This window comes from Alnus glutinosa, chromosome 10, assembly GCF_958979055.1.
Source record: "Alnus glutinosa chromosome 10, dhAlnGlut1.1, whole genome shotgun sequence".
Lineage (NCBI taxonomy): Eukaryota > Viridiplantae > Streptophyta > Magnoliopsida > Fagales > Betulaceae > Alnus > Alnus glutinosa.
In genome coordinates, this window is record NC_084895.1 from 9,465,160 (window position 1) to 9,477,586 (window position 12,427).

Below are 12,427 nucleotides of genomic sequence, written 5' to 3' on the forward strand. Positions count from 1 at the left end.
ACTGTGGAGACCCGAGAGAAACCTGAGGTGATTCCGGTGATCTGAGCAGAGACCCGGTGAGAGGAAGGAACGGTCGCCAGTGGGTCGTCGCCGGTGACCAATTTCCGGTGGGCAAGACACGATTTCCGGCAATTTTTGTAGAGGACCTCCGTTACTGATTTGGTGGTTTTTCGAGATGGATTTTCTGAGAAAATCCTCAAGGTAAATAATTCCTATGATTTAGTTTGATTTGATGTAATTTATGGCTGATTGAATGTTTTGGCTATCGATTGTGTGGTTTTGAAGTTTGATGAAAATTGTATGGAGTTTTGATGGTGTTCGACGGATTGAATGTGAGTGTGTGTGTGTCGGCAGTGTCTCCTGCTTTGTGGGTTCGACCGATTGTTGTGGTTTCGGCCGATGGCGATATGTTTTGAGGCTGAATTATTCCTTTTGTTGGCAGTATGGTTTAGGTTCAATTATTGATAATTTGGGTTGAATTTTGAGACCGAATTTGTGGTGATTAGCCGAGTATTTCCTTTTCTTTTTTTTCTTTTTTTTTGAAAGAGATTGGCCGAGTATTTCCTATGTTGGTTATTTCCCCTTGTTTCGGTTATGTGTAATATCTGGCCGTGTGATGTTTAGTTCAATTGTTGCCAAATGGATATTTGGGTTCCGATTAATATTAGTTTGGGATTTGTTGTGTTAACCTTTAATATTTAATTTTAGGTGAAATCTTAGTATTCACTGTCTCAGTAAATTAATGACCAAATTGATTATGGGTTTTGGTAATTTATAGAAAGTATGTGGGTGTTTATTATTAGAGGTTAATATGCGAGGTTTAAACATATTTATTATGTTGAGTGCCTTTAAAATTAAAAACTTGTTTATCATGTTAAGTTTCTTAAACTCATAATGATAGATATGACTGATTTTTTTAAATAAAACGATAATTGGGTCTATGTGAATATAATTAGGATTCATGAGTGATGATGTTAATATCCTATGTACATGTATGTATTTATTGCAGAGAATGGGCTAAGAGATTGCACAAAAAGAACTGTAAATATAAAATACTTTCTAAGAGTGATGTCGGTTCCATAATATTATGTTTACAGGTTTATTTAATTGTATGCATGTGAATTAATTTTGCATATTTTTCTGTTGGGATTAATAATTAAATTATTAACAAGTTTGTTGTGGCGACCAATGGACCAAGTTTGTTGTTGAGGCCTATATTGAAACATTAATAAGTAAAAGTTGGCTTGTTGTAGCGGCCAATGTACTAGGTAGTGGTGGCTACTAAACTAGTGGTTGTGGCGGTCATTGTATTTGGTTTGTTGTTGGTGACCAATGTATATAGGTAAGCCATGACTACTAGTACAGAAACCTGATATAACATGGTATGGAGTTGGTGCTCCAATAAAAAGCCGCTAAGACAAACAGAGATTTAATGGTCCTGGAACAAGTGAACGAAATTAAATATATAAGACTTTGCATATAAAATTGTTATCATATCATTGCATTGTGTTCTTTTAAATAAATTAGTAAGCATCATAATATTGAATCAGATGACTCGCACAATTACAGTATGAGATTGTGGTAATATCCATAATCACATATTTATTGATTCAGGTTAAGGAGACAAACGGAAGGATTACTTTTGCTAGTTTTAAAGATTTCAGGCTAACGTTTATGTAGCTAGTTGTATTTCTTTGTAGTCGTTGGTGTTTGCATTTTTTTTTACTATGTAACATGTTTAGAGGAATGCTTGTGTTTAATAGGTTTTCCATGTATGTTTGCATGTCATTTGTGAGACATATTTCGATGTAATTAGCGTAAAGAAAACGAAATAATTTCTATGAATGTCTAGAGGTATTTCAGTAAGCTCAATGTGTTATATTCCTAGGTCTTTTAAGAAAAAAATATATTTCGCTACAAGATTTTATCATCTATGATGTAGTAATGTCACGTGGTTTATTAGATATAATTACTTATGCATTTTTGTAAAAGGCGGGGCATTACACAGACATCTCAGGACCGAGATTCAACTTATCTAGTCAAGGATTGAGACAAGCATATCCCGGGAACTCAGGTATCAGTCTCATCCCAAGAAATTCGGATTAGAACCCTACTCTACCCTACTCTAAGTTGAATTCGGGTAGAAGTCACCATCTGGGTCCAATTAGAACTCTTTGAAGAATTCGATCAACAACTCTACTCCCAATTGAGTTGGGATAGGACTCTCGGTCCAAATCTAATCCATGAAGATCCGAGATTGGAATCATACTAGAGGACGAGTTGGGAAAGAATCACAATTCAGGTTTGGTAAGGAATCCAAGTCCAAATCAGACTCTAACGACGCTATTAGGTTAAGTTGGAGTAGAAACCCTAATCCGTGTTTACCCCCACCTCTTTAACTTATAAATAGGCCCTTATACCATGTATGAATGGCATACTAAATTCTTGTTCATTGAGCATACTTTTATCTCGGAGATTGACTTAGACATTGAAGTGAGATTTCTGGAAAGGTCTCTAAATTTTAGTTGTTGGTTTGTAGTGATCATGGTAGCATGAAGAACATAAAAATAAAATAAAAAAGTAGAAAGTGTCGTTAACACTATATCGAAAACTGTTCTAATACAATTCAAATAAAAAAATAAAAATAAAAAAAAAAATTATTTTTTTCACTTTTTCAAACATTATTTATATTTTATATCACATCAATTATTTCTTATTACTATTCTAAAACAAAACTCACATAAAAAAAACATTTATCAAATACACCCTATGTTTTTATGTGTGTTGTGTTAGATTTGGTATTATGTTCTTTTCTATGTATGAAAATATGAAATTATCATTTTAGATGCGAATTAATTATTATTGTTATTTTCTATACACCATTTCTTGATCCTTTTTTTCATTATGGAGCAAGTGTCAAATGGAAATTTTAAAAATTAAGAAGGTGGGAAAAGGACCAAGGAATGAGATGAATCATTTGATGAGAAGCAAAGAGAAAAGAGATTGGTACTAACAGTATTTGTAGATCCATCGTTTCCAAAACATGAGCCCATCTCCACTCAGGAATGCGTTAGGGCTTTCGGCCAAAGCGTATAAAGGGGACCGATCCTCTTTGTCTAGAGCAAGAGCCAATTGTGGACGCTTCTGAATTAAATCCAAAGCAATATCTGTTGTTTGGTGCCAGCGTACAGAAAAGTTAGGCCAAGAGTTCTTGCAAAGATTTCAAATCATCAGAAGAGTTGGTTCTTACCTAAACTTCTGCTATATATAGCAAGGATACAAAGTGTAGCGCCATTGGCGCCATTTTCTTTCGTCAGATCTTCCAGCGGAGTCAGAGAATAGAGATAGCGAGTCAATTCTATATCCCCATTTTCAATAGCCTGAATAACTGGAATTCTTTTATCCTCATCTTCAATGCTGACCAAGTTGTTGTTCTTTCTAAGCATGCACGCTGCCATCCTGTAGTTTCCAGCATTAAGTGCAACAACCAGAGCTGTGTTACCATAGATATCTGGTATTGCCAATTCTTCTACAGACATTACATCCACTAACTTCTCCACTATATGCTCATGCCCAGCTGCAACAGCAAAGGAAAGAGCCGTCTCACCCACAGATGTGATTTTTGCACTCCTAGCATCGGGCTGGCGTTTAAGGAACTCCTCTGCAGTGTTCCAATTACCACTTTTCAGAGCCTCTATTAAGGCCTCATTTTCGCCGCTGCCTGCAAAGTAAAGTTTTTTGAAGGCATTCTACATCAACATGCCAAGTTGCCAACTATATATATATGGGATGTTCTTTTCTTTTGATTTTAAATTTCAGAATTTTAAACTTCTTTTTTATTTTTTGGATGAATTAGATCCTTTATAAAGCTCAAACACAAGTGTACAAACTCTCCAGTATAAAACTGGACCAAGCCACCTACGTAGGGACAATCCCCTAGTTATGACAACATCAGATCACAACTAAACAACTAACTGCAAAACAGCAGTAAACAAAGCAACAGAAAACACTGCTATGCACAAGAAAACACGGCAGAGCAACAACACACAAACAGACCACACAAAATCAACAACCCTGTATCAGATTTGCAAGTTGCAATGATGAACCAGGCCTATATTGTTTCCAACCATATAGGCCTATTTTGGAAGGAAAAATCTTATTAAAAAGCAAGATGTTATTTAATTAATTAATATCTCCTTCTCGTGTGTGTGTGTGTGTTTGTGTATATATATATTATATGCACCATCCACAACGTACTGGATTTTTTACATAGTTATCATATCACCCTAATTGATGGTTGAATTGAAAAAATCAGGTGCAGATCAATAATTTTTGGTTAGATAGTTTACTATATACCCTGCAATAAAACCAATACGAAATTATTGAACTAATGATTTTTCAAAAATAATAAAAGTGCCCAAGTTAACTAGATTAAATAACAGAACTGGAAAAGAATAAGTAATACTCATAGTGAACCAAAACTTTGAATGATAAAAGGAACTGTCATTAGGTTACAACACCTTCTTTAATAAGATATTTATAATTTTTTTAGTTTTTTATTTTTATTTTTTTAAGTTTTAAGTTTTAGTTTTTCTTTAATTTATAGGGACATTTTTGTCTTTTTGTTGGTCTTAGGGGGGATATTGACAGTTTTTGGTAGTTTTAGGGATACATTGACAATTGAGTGGTAGTTTGAGGGGGATATATGTATTTTTCCCTAAATATATGTGAGGGGAGAAATAGCTCAAAGCCACCACTCTTCTTTTTTTCTTTTTTCTTTTTTAAATTATTTTAATTTGGCTAGATTTAACTAGTGAAATGTGCAATTGACACATAACTTCTCAAATCTAAACAACTAAGTTTCCTCAATTTAGTGGTATGACATGGCACACTGTCAATTAATTCAAAAATCAGTTGACGAAATGGACATATTTAAAATTAAAGTAAAACTTAAAAATCTAATTATTGAAATTGAAAATTTGATGGCGAAATTGAAATCACAAGAAAACGTGCAGACTATTTTGAGTATTTGCATGGTTGAAAGAGAGAGGGGGGACTTGAGTCAGCACCTGTAGGCACGGCATACTTTTTTGCCAACGTATCCCAAGCGATTTTCGCCAAAGTAATATGAATAATCTCAGAACTTGTGTCTGGTCCACATGAAAATTGGATTACATTTAAGGCCATGAAATTCTTATTCCTCCAATCCTTAAAAGCGGCTTCATCATCTTCTTGCCTTGGAGGTTCGGTGGTTGCTTCAATTATCTCCCAAAGATCATGGGCCATCAAATAGGTTTTTATTTGAACACTCCAATCTTCATAATTATTTTTTTCAAGAACTCGAAGAAACATTTTTGTCAATGTATCCCAAGCGATTTTTGCAGAACTAATCTGAATAATGTTGGAAAATGTGTCCGGTCCGCATGAAATTTGGATTACATTTAAGGCTGTGGAATTCTTCATACTCCAAGCCTTAAAAGCAGCCTCATCATCTTCAAGACTTGGAGGTTCCGTGGTTGCTTCAATTACGTCCCAAAGATCGTGGGCCATCAAATAGGTTTTAACCCGAACAGTCCAAGTCACATAATTATCTTTCTCAAGAACTTGAAGAACAACTGCACACAATAGCAACCTTTGTTTAACCATGTATGTGCATTTATCAAATTGGGAGAAAGAGAGAGAGATAGAGAAAGAAAGAAATAAAGACCTGCCAAAGTATTCCATGCAATTTTAGCAGAATTAATCTCCATAATCATAGCCAATGCATGCTGTCCACATGAAACCTTGAGCACATGTAAAGCCGTGGAATTCTTCTCACTCCAAGCCTTGAAAGCCGCTTCATCATCTTCTTGCTTAGGAGGTTCAGTGGTTGCTTCAACTGTATCCCAGAGATCACGAGCCATCAAATAGGTCTTTACTTGAACACTCCAAGCCACGTAATTATCTTTGTCAAGAACTTGAAGAACACCTGCACTCAAGCCACCCTTTATCTCCATGTTTAATCTGTGAGTATATCCAAATAGGGTTAGGAGCATAAATTAAAGACAATAAAAGTAATAATATGAATTCCTTGACGGACTTTCCTACTTTTCTTACAGACCATTAACTGATGTTTAATCATTGGGTAATTCTTATTTTTTTTCCTGATTAATAAAATATTTGTTGGGAAAAACCAACAACCGAAATACACAGTTACTCAATATATATCTGTATGGGCGAAAGAGGAAAAAAAGAAAAGTCAGCTGCTTCTCAATGGCTGAAATAAAGGCCGTTTACAAACAAATAAAGAGCTTTTCTATTCGGTAACCAAATCAAATGAAGAACACAAGATTCACAAGAACGTGAACTGGAATTAGAAGTCCTGCTTGTGAACATTAGTAGCATTGTCCTGTTCCTTCTCATTTCAAATTGTTTGATGCATTAATGGAGTTATGAGTCCATAACAATATTATTATGTCCTTCTGGAACCAAAAGGGCTTATTATTTTTGCCAACTTAACCATTCTTTCTTAGTGCAAAAAAGTTAGGTTATCTTTGAATGAGGTACTTCAGGATATACCAATAGAACAAAAATGCTACATATTACATTTTTATCTCATAACTATTTCACAATCTTGACGTGCATGATAATTCTAAAAAAAAATTAAATCAGTCTTAACATTGTTAAAAAAATAAAAAAATAAAAATTATAATTTAACCTTTCAAACTACCAGTCATTCTTCAGATAGCCTCTCAAACTACAAAGACTTGGACTTTGGCCCCACAAATTACCAAAATTTTTGAAAAAGACCCCTTTTGGTGAACTATGCCCGCAATACCCCTGTCATGTGTCATTTTTCAATTAAAAAATAATTGACGCATAAGTGGGTCTTTAACTAAATAGCATGAATTGATGCTTGCACCCAAAAAAAAAAATTAAATTAAAAAATAAAGAAATAAAGAATACTCCACTCTCTTACCGATCCTAAATTCACAATGATACAGTTTAAAACCTGATAATATTGAATATTCATGGTATGACTTGGTTTGTAGCGATGGAAATCCTCCTTCGAAGAGAGGGTTTACAAAACGCGAGAGATAGATCTAGGTTGTTAAAAGGGCAGGACTTTCTTCGGGTCTAAGGACGAGATTGGGTTCAAATTAGGAGTGTACAATCGGCTGTAGTTGTGGTTATTTGGTCATAACTGCAACCACAACCGGTCTACCGCTTGCGGTTTTTACCAACCGCCGGTTATCCGGTTATTATAATCGAGTTATTAACCGAATAACCGGTTTTAATATACTGTTGAATATATCCTTTTTAGGATTTTTTTTTTTTTTTTATCTAATATTTGGCCATTCAATATTCAATGCTAAATACTAAATACTACTATCACCGTTCATTCAACATAAATAAAATTGATTACAATAAAATCATGTACAGTACTTCTTGATCCTCCGAACGGCTCCTGACTTGCATTTTGATCCATGGGTGGCTGGGTGCAATCAGCTCTGCCGAGCAGCTCTCATTTCTGTCAAAGGGAATTTTCACTACCGCAAGGTACTTCTCCCATGACCATTTCTCTGTTTCTATAGTGAAAGTTTTATTACGTGATTTCTCGACTAGAATATTCATATTTGTGCACCGTACCTGTTGTGTGGTTGGCTTATGTTCATTTCAGCTCAATCCCCATCAATGCCACAGGCCAACTAACTAACCTCCGTTAATTTTGCTACGAAGAATACACGTTGTTGTAATATATATATATATATATATATATATATATATATATATATATATATATATATATATATATATATATATATATATATATATAAACCGGTTACAAGTTACCCGGTTATTAATCACTTTTTTAAAATGCTATAACCGGTAACCGCAATTGGGTATCCAGTTATCTGATTGCGGTTATTTTCGGTTTTTTGGTTTTCCGGTTTCTCCGGTTAGCGGTTGTTGGCGGTTACCGGTTAATAACCGTCCCGCTTGTATACCTCTAATTCAAACAACATAATTCAGGAGAGTCAGATTCTAAGGTTGTAATTTTGCTTACATTAATTCGATTAAATACTACATTTTCTCTCACATGCTTTTAATTTGATGCAAGTGATTTTGCCGCTACATTACCACCCCTTAATATGAGAAAGGAGTTTAGTATTTCACTTAAAAAAAAAAAAAAAAAAAAAAAAAAGGAAAAGGAAAGGAGTTTATTATATATTTGTAGGAAATTTTTTACCAACCAACTTTTAATATTGACATGTGTCTTTTACATATGAGAAACATGTATTTTTTTAATTACATGTTCTTTTTACATGTCGCTTTTTAAATTATAAATGTTTGTTTGGGTGCATTAATTGTTTTTCAAAAACAAATTTTATTAGTATTCGCAATTTTTCAATAAAAAATTAGATTTTATCAAATTTTTTCTAATTTTATTATCAGGAAGTCAAACCATTCAAACATTTTTTTCAATTTTATTTTACCTCAAAATCCGTGCAGTAAATTATAGTTAAATTTAGATTTCAAAAAAGTGAACACCCAAACAATAAGTGTCCAATAAATAATGGGCAGTCTTTTTATAATTTATTTATTTTTTCTTGAATGATCGATGCACCATGCAGTGAATAATTTATGGTCACCTGGTGCCATGTTGAAAATTCTCCTTGCCTACGTCCCCAAACATGGGCGGAATCGGAACTACCTCTGTTATGTTCGGCATTTATCACTTCAACTCTCTTTTAACTTTTATAGCTTTTGGTTGTGTAAGACATCCAATTTTCATTAGCAACATATTTTTTCTTTCCATCGTTTGGCTCTAGAGAAAAAATTATCAGAAAACAGATCTAAAAGAAGGAGGAAGTTGATTTGTTCCCTCCTCATCTCTCTTTCCCTTTCTACTTCCCGCTCCCTACCATCCCCCTCCCATTTTGATTTTTTTCTTTTGTTTGTAGGTGTTCTCTGACCAAATCAACAATTTTGACATCTTCGTTATACATCCGTCCATCTACTTCCATGTTGTGCTAATCATCTCCTCTATGGCCACTGCTGCTATTTGCTGGTTGTGTTTTTGCTTTGAATAAGAGTTTTATTCTCCATAAATCTGCTCTCATGAACGATCTATGGGATGAAAGTTAGTCAGGTGTGAGGGTTAGTTAGGTGTAAGGGTTATCTCTCACGGTCTAGATAATTCAGTGTGGGAGTTTATCTCTCATGGCCTAGATACTTCCGTATGTGGGGTTATTTCTTACGGCCGGTTTAAATAAATTTTTCTAGGATATTTGACTACCATTGTCTTAAATCTAATCTACTCAGGGCAGATCTGCTATTTAACTATTTCTGTACATGAGTTAACATAAGATGAAAGTTATAGATAACACTTTATTGTAAAAATTTTGTTTGTATATATGACTTTGTAACCTCATAGCATGTGGCTATGATTTTACAGAACTTTATGCTTTGTTATGTAAGAGTTTTATACTTGTAATATTTGATTAATGAAATTAGGGATGTAATCGAGCCGAGCCGAGCCAAGTCGAGTTTAAAGATTTCAAGACTAGCTCGTTTATGAGTCAAGCCTAAATAGTCGAACTTAAATTCAAGCCGAGCTATAAATTAGATATTCAAGCTCGACTCGATTAAAACTCGGGTAAGTTCGAGCTCAAGCTTGAGTTCGTTGAAAATGACATTCAAGTCGAGCCGGGTTACTCGACAAGCTCGGCTCAACTAGAAGTCGATGTAGACTATTAAATTTTTCAATGAGTGATCAAAGCAGAATTTAAATCCAAGTTTATGAACAACCTCTATGCATTTATTAATAACATAAATATATAATATGTAACTATATAAGATATATTATAAAATATAGTACATAACTATAGTTTATAAGTAACAAATTAACAATATGTTATTATATATAACTAGAGAGTATAAACTATGGTATATGTATAATGTGAACAAATAGTAAGTCTAATATATTCTATATAATTAAGTAACTATAATATAAGTATAATATATAACTATTGTTAACCATGTGTGATGTGATATATGTGTTTGTATATGTTCTAACTATTTAATATTGTTATATTGTTATATACTAATTATTAATAACTTAATATGTTAATTTAACAAACTAAATATTGTTATCAAAGTATTATAATTAATATGTAATACTATATATATTAGACTATACTTACTAATATATATGTAAGATATGAACGAGCTAACGAGTCGGACTAATGAGCCAGCCGAGTGACCCGGTCGAGCTGTAAACGAGCAGAGCTCGCTAGTCCTTATTGAGTTTTGTCGAGCGAGTTGGGTATGTATCATTTACTAATCGAGCGGGTTTCTACAGTAACGATCGAGTTTCTATAGTATCGAGCTTGAGTTCGAATCAGGCTACACCGAGTGGGTATCGAGCGAGTTGTTGAACGGACTGGTTTATTTACATCCCTAAATGAAATACTCAGATCTTTCGTTCAAAAAAAAAAAAAAAATCTTTTTATAGCTTTTGGAATTATTTTTTGAAGTTTAAAAATTCTCAATTTAGTGTATTAAATTTACAAAATTTACAGTTTCACTTTCACTAGAATTTTGTATTAAATCCTAGCAAATAGGTGAAAAATTCTTAAACTACCCATCTATTTTCCACAATTTTTTATTAAAAAAAAAGCGTATAATTGTAATTTAAAAGTTATTTGGTAATAATCATTTTACCCTTTTAAGCGTTTAATAAACTGTAAATTTTGTAAATTCCAAGGCATAATTAATTAGGAAGTAAGAATTTATTAGATAAAGCATTTCAATTAATATCTTCATGCTCAGTTAAAGATCATGACAACCTCGTAAAGAAAAGGCAACATTAAGTAGGATATATATGTTATTCAGATATCCCGTTTCTCTGTCTCAATCTCACTCACTGCCAGATTCGATGCAAACAAATAAATGCAAATGCAAAACTACTTACAGTGCTAGACGGGCTGTCGTCTTCCAAAACCGCGGCTCCTAAAGCTCACCGGTGTAGACGAACTTGAAGAAACAACTGGGTAAGAAGCTCGTCTAAGTGAAGGTTTTGCCAAACTCAGCTGAGTAAGTTACTGAACAAAAGGTTGTGCAATATAAATAAAGCATTTAGTTGAATTAATTAATTATTGTGGGTTGTTGAACAAACTAGAAAAAAGCATTCAATTGACATACAAGATACAAATACTCTAATGCTCCGTTTGTTTCGGCGTAAAATGATTTCTAGAAAATGATTTCGGCATTTTTCGGTGTTTGGTAGGGGCGAAAATAATGATCAACGAAAATCATTTTCAGTTTGATCGTAAAAGTTTATTTAATTTTTGGAAAACGATTTACGATTTTTAAAATCGTAAATCGTTTTCCGAAATGAAACTCTTCGTCCTTACACGCATGTTTGATATCCGATCGTCAGAATTTAACAATTATCGGTTGTCGAAATCCTGTCGATGCCGGAGTCCGACAACATCCGGTCGTGGATGCATGTTGAAAATTCTCCAAGCATAGGCGGACCCACCTCTATTTTTGGCATGGATTATTATTCATGGGTTGCTTCGTAAGAAAGGGAGACCCATCCGAAGCCAACCATGTGCTAGCTAGGTTCTTATAAAGTTTGTCGTATAATGGTGTCTATGCGGGTTGTTAATATTCACTCGCATCTGCTTTCCATTATTCGTAACTATCTGTTATCCATTATTCGCTATTTGCATATGCGTATATAGATGCGGTTAGCAAAAATATTATCTGCATACTATATATATATATATAATAAGTTCACCAAAATGATGTCGGTTTGGTGTTTAATACCAAAATGACATTGTTTTTAATTAAATATAGGTTATGTTTACATTGGTTTGGTTGGATGTGTTCATTTATCGTGTAATATTTGGGCAAAAAGACAAAAGTAACATGAAATCAATATATTTTCAAAAGATTAGGGCTTAAAAAAAATATTAAAACAATCCCAAAACACTAAAAATCAACCTAAAATATTTTTAAAATCGTTTAAAATAGGCCCTAATAGAGACACAAATAATGCTCAAAAAGCTCATTACCTAATTTGCAGGAAGTGGATAATAACCGCATTTAATAACTACAATAACCGCACAGATGCGGTTCGTAAAAACATGATACAGATGCAGATACAAACACAAATGCAGATGCAGATATTTAAAAGTGATATCTGCATTTTGCAGATGCAGTTACAAATATTGCAAATAACCTCATCTGCATGTATACCACTGTGTTACCATCCCTAAATAGATCTAAGTCACTATTTTATTACTCTTATGTCCCTCCAAGAATAATGTGGCCTTTAAAATCACTACTCGGGCAAAATTCAATAGTGATCAATCACAATTTCAATGATCATTTTAAAAGGTACATCATTTTTTGAGGGATACAAGAGTGGCAAAAT

General features: G+C 33.6%; 1 protein-coding gene across 4 annotated transcripts in view; it reads right to left on the minus strand.

The window, feature by feature from the left end:
- LOC133879675 (uncharacterized) overlaps positions 1-12,427 on the minus strand; it is a 96,712-nt gene that overhangs the window by 75,254 nt on the left and 9,031 nt on the right. For 2 of the 4 annotated variants that reach the window (XM_062318352.1, XM_062318350.1), the window contains exons 3-7: positions 10,958-11,087; positions 5,708-6,003; positions 5,070-5,615; positions 3,251-3,721; positions 3,015-3,167 (exon numbers count right to left, since the gene is read on the minus strand). In XM_062318352.1, the coding sequence (XP_062174336.1) occupies positions 3,015-3,167; positions 3,251-3,721; positions 5,070-5,615; positions 5,708-5,996 (1,459 nt within the window). In that variant the 5' untranslated portion in view covers positions 5,997-6,003; positions 10,958-11,087. The remainder of the gene's footprint in view (positions 1-3,014; positions 3,168-3,250; positions 3,722-5,069; positions 5,616-5,707; positions 6,004-10,957; positions 11,088-12,427) is intronic. The other 2 variants (XM_062318353.1, XM_062318351.1) reach the window with 1 other exon arrangement.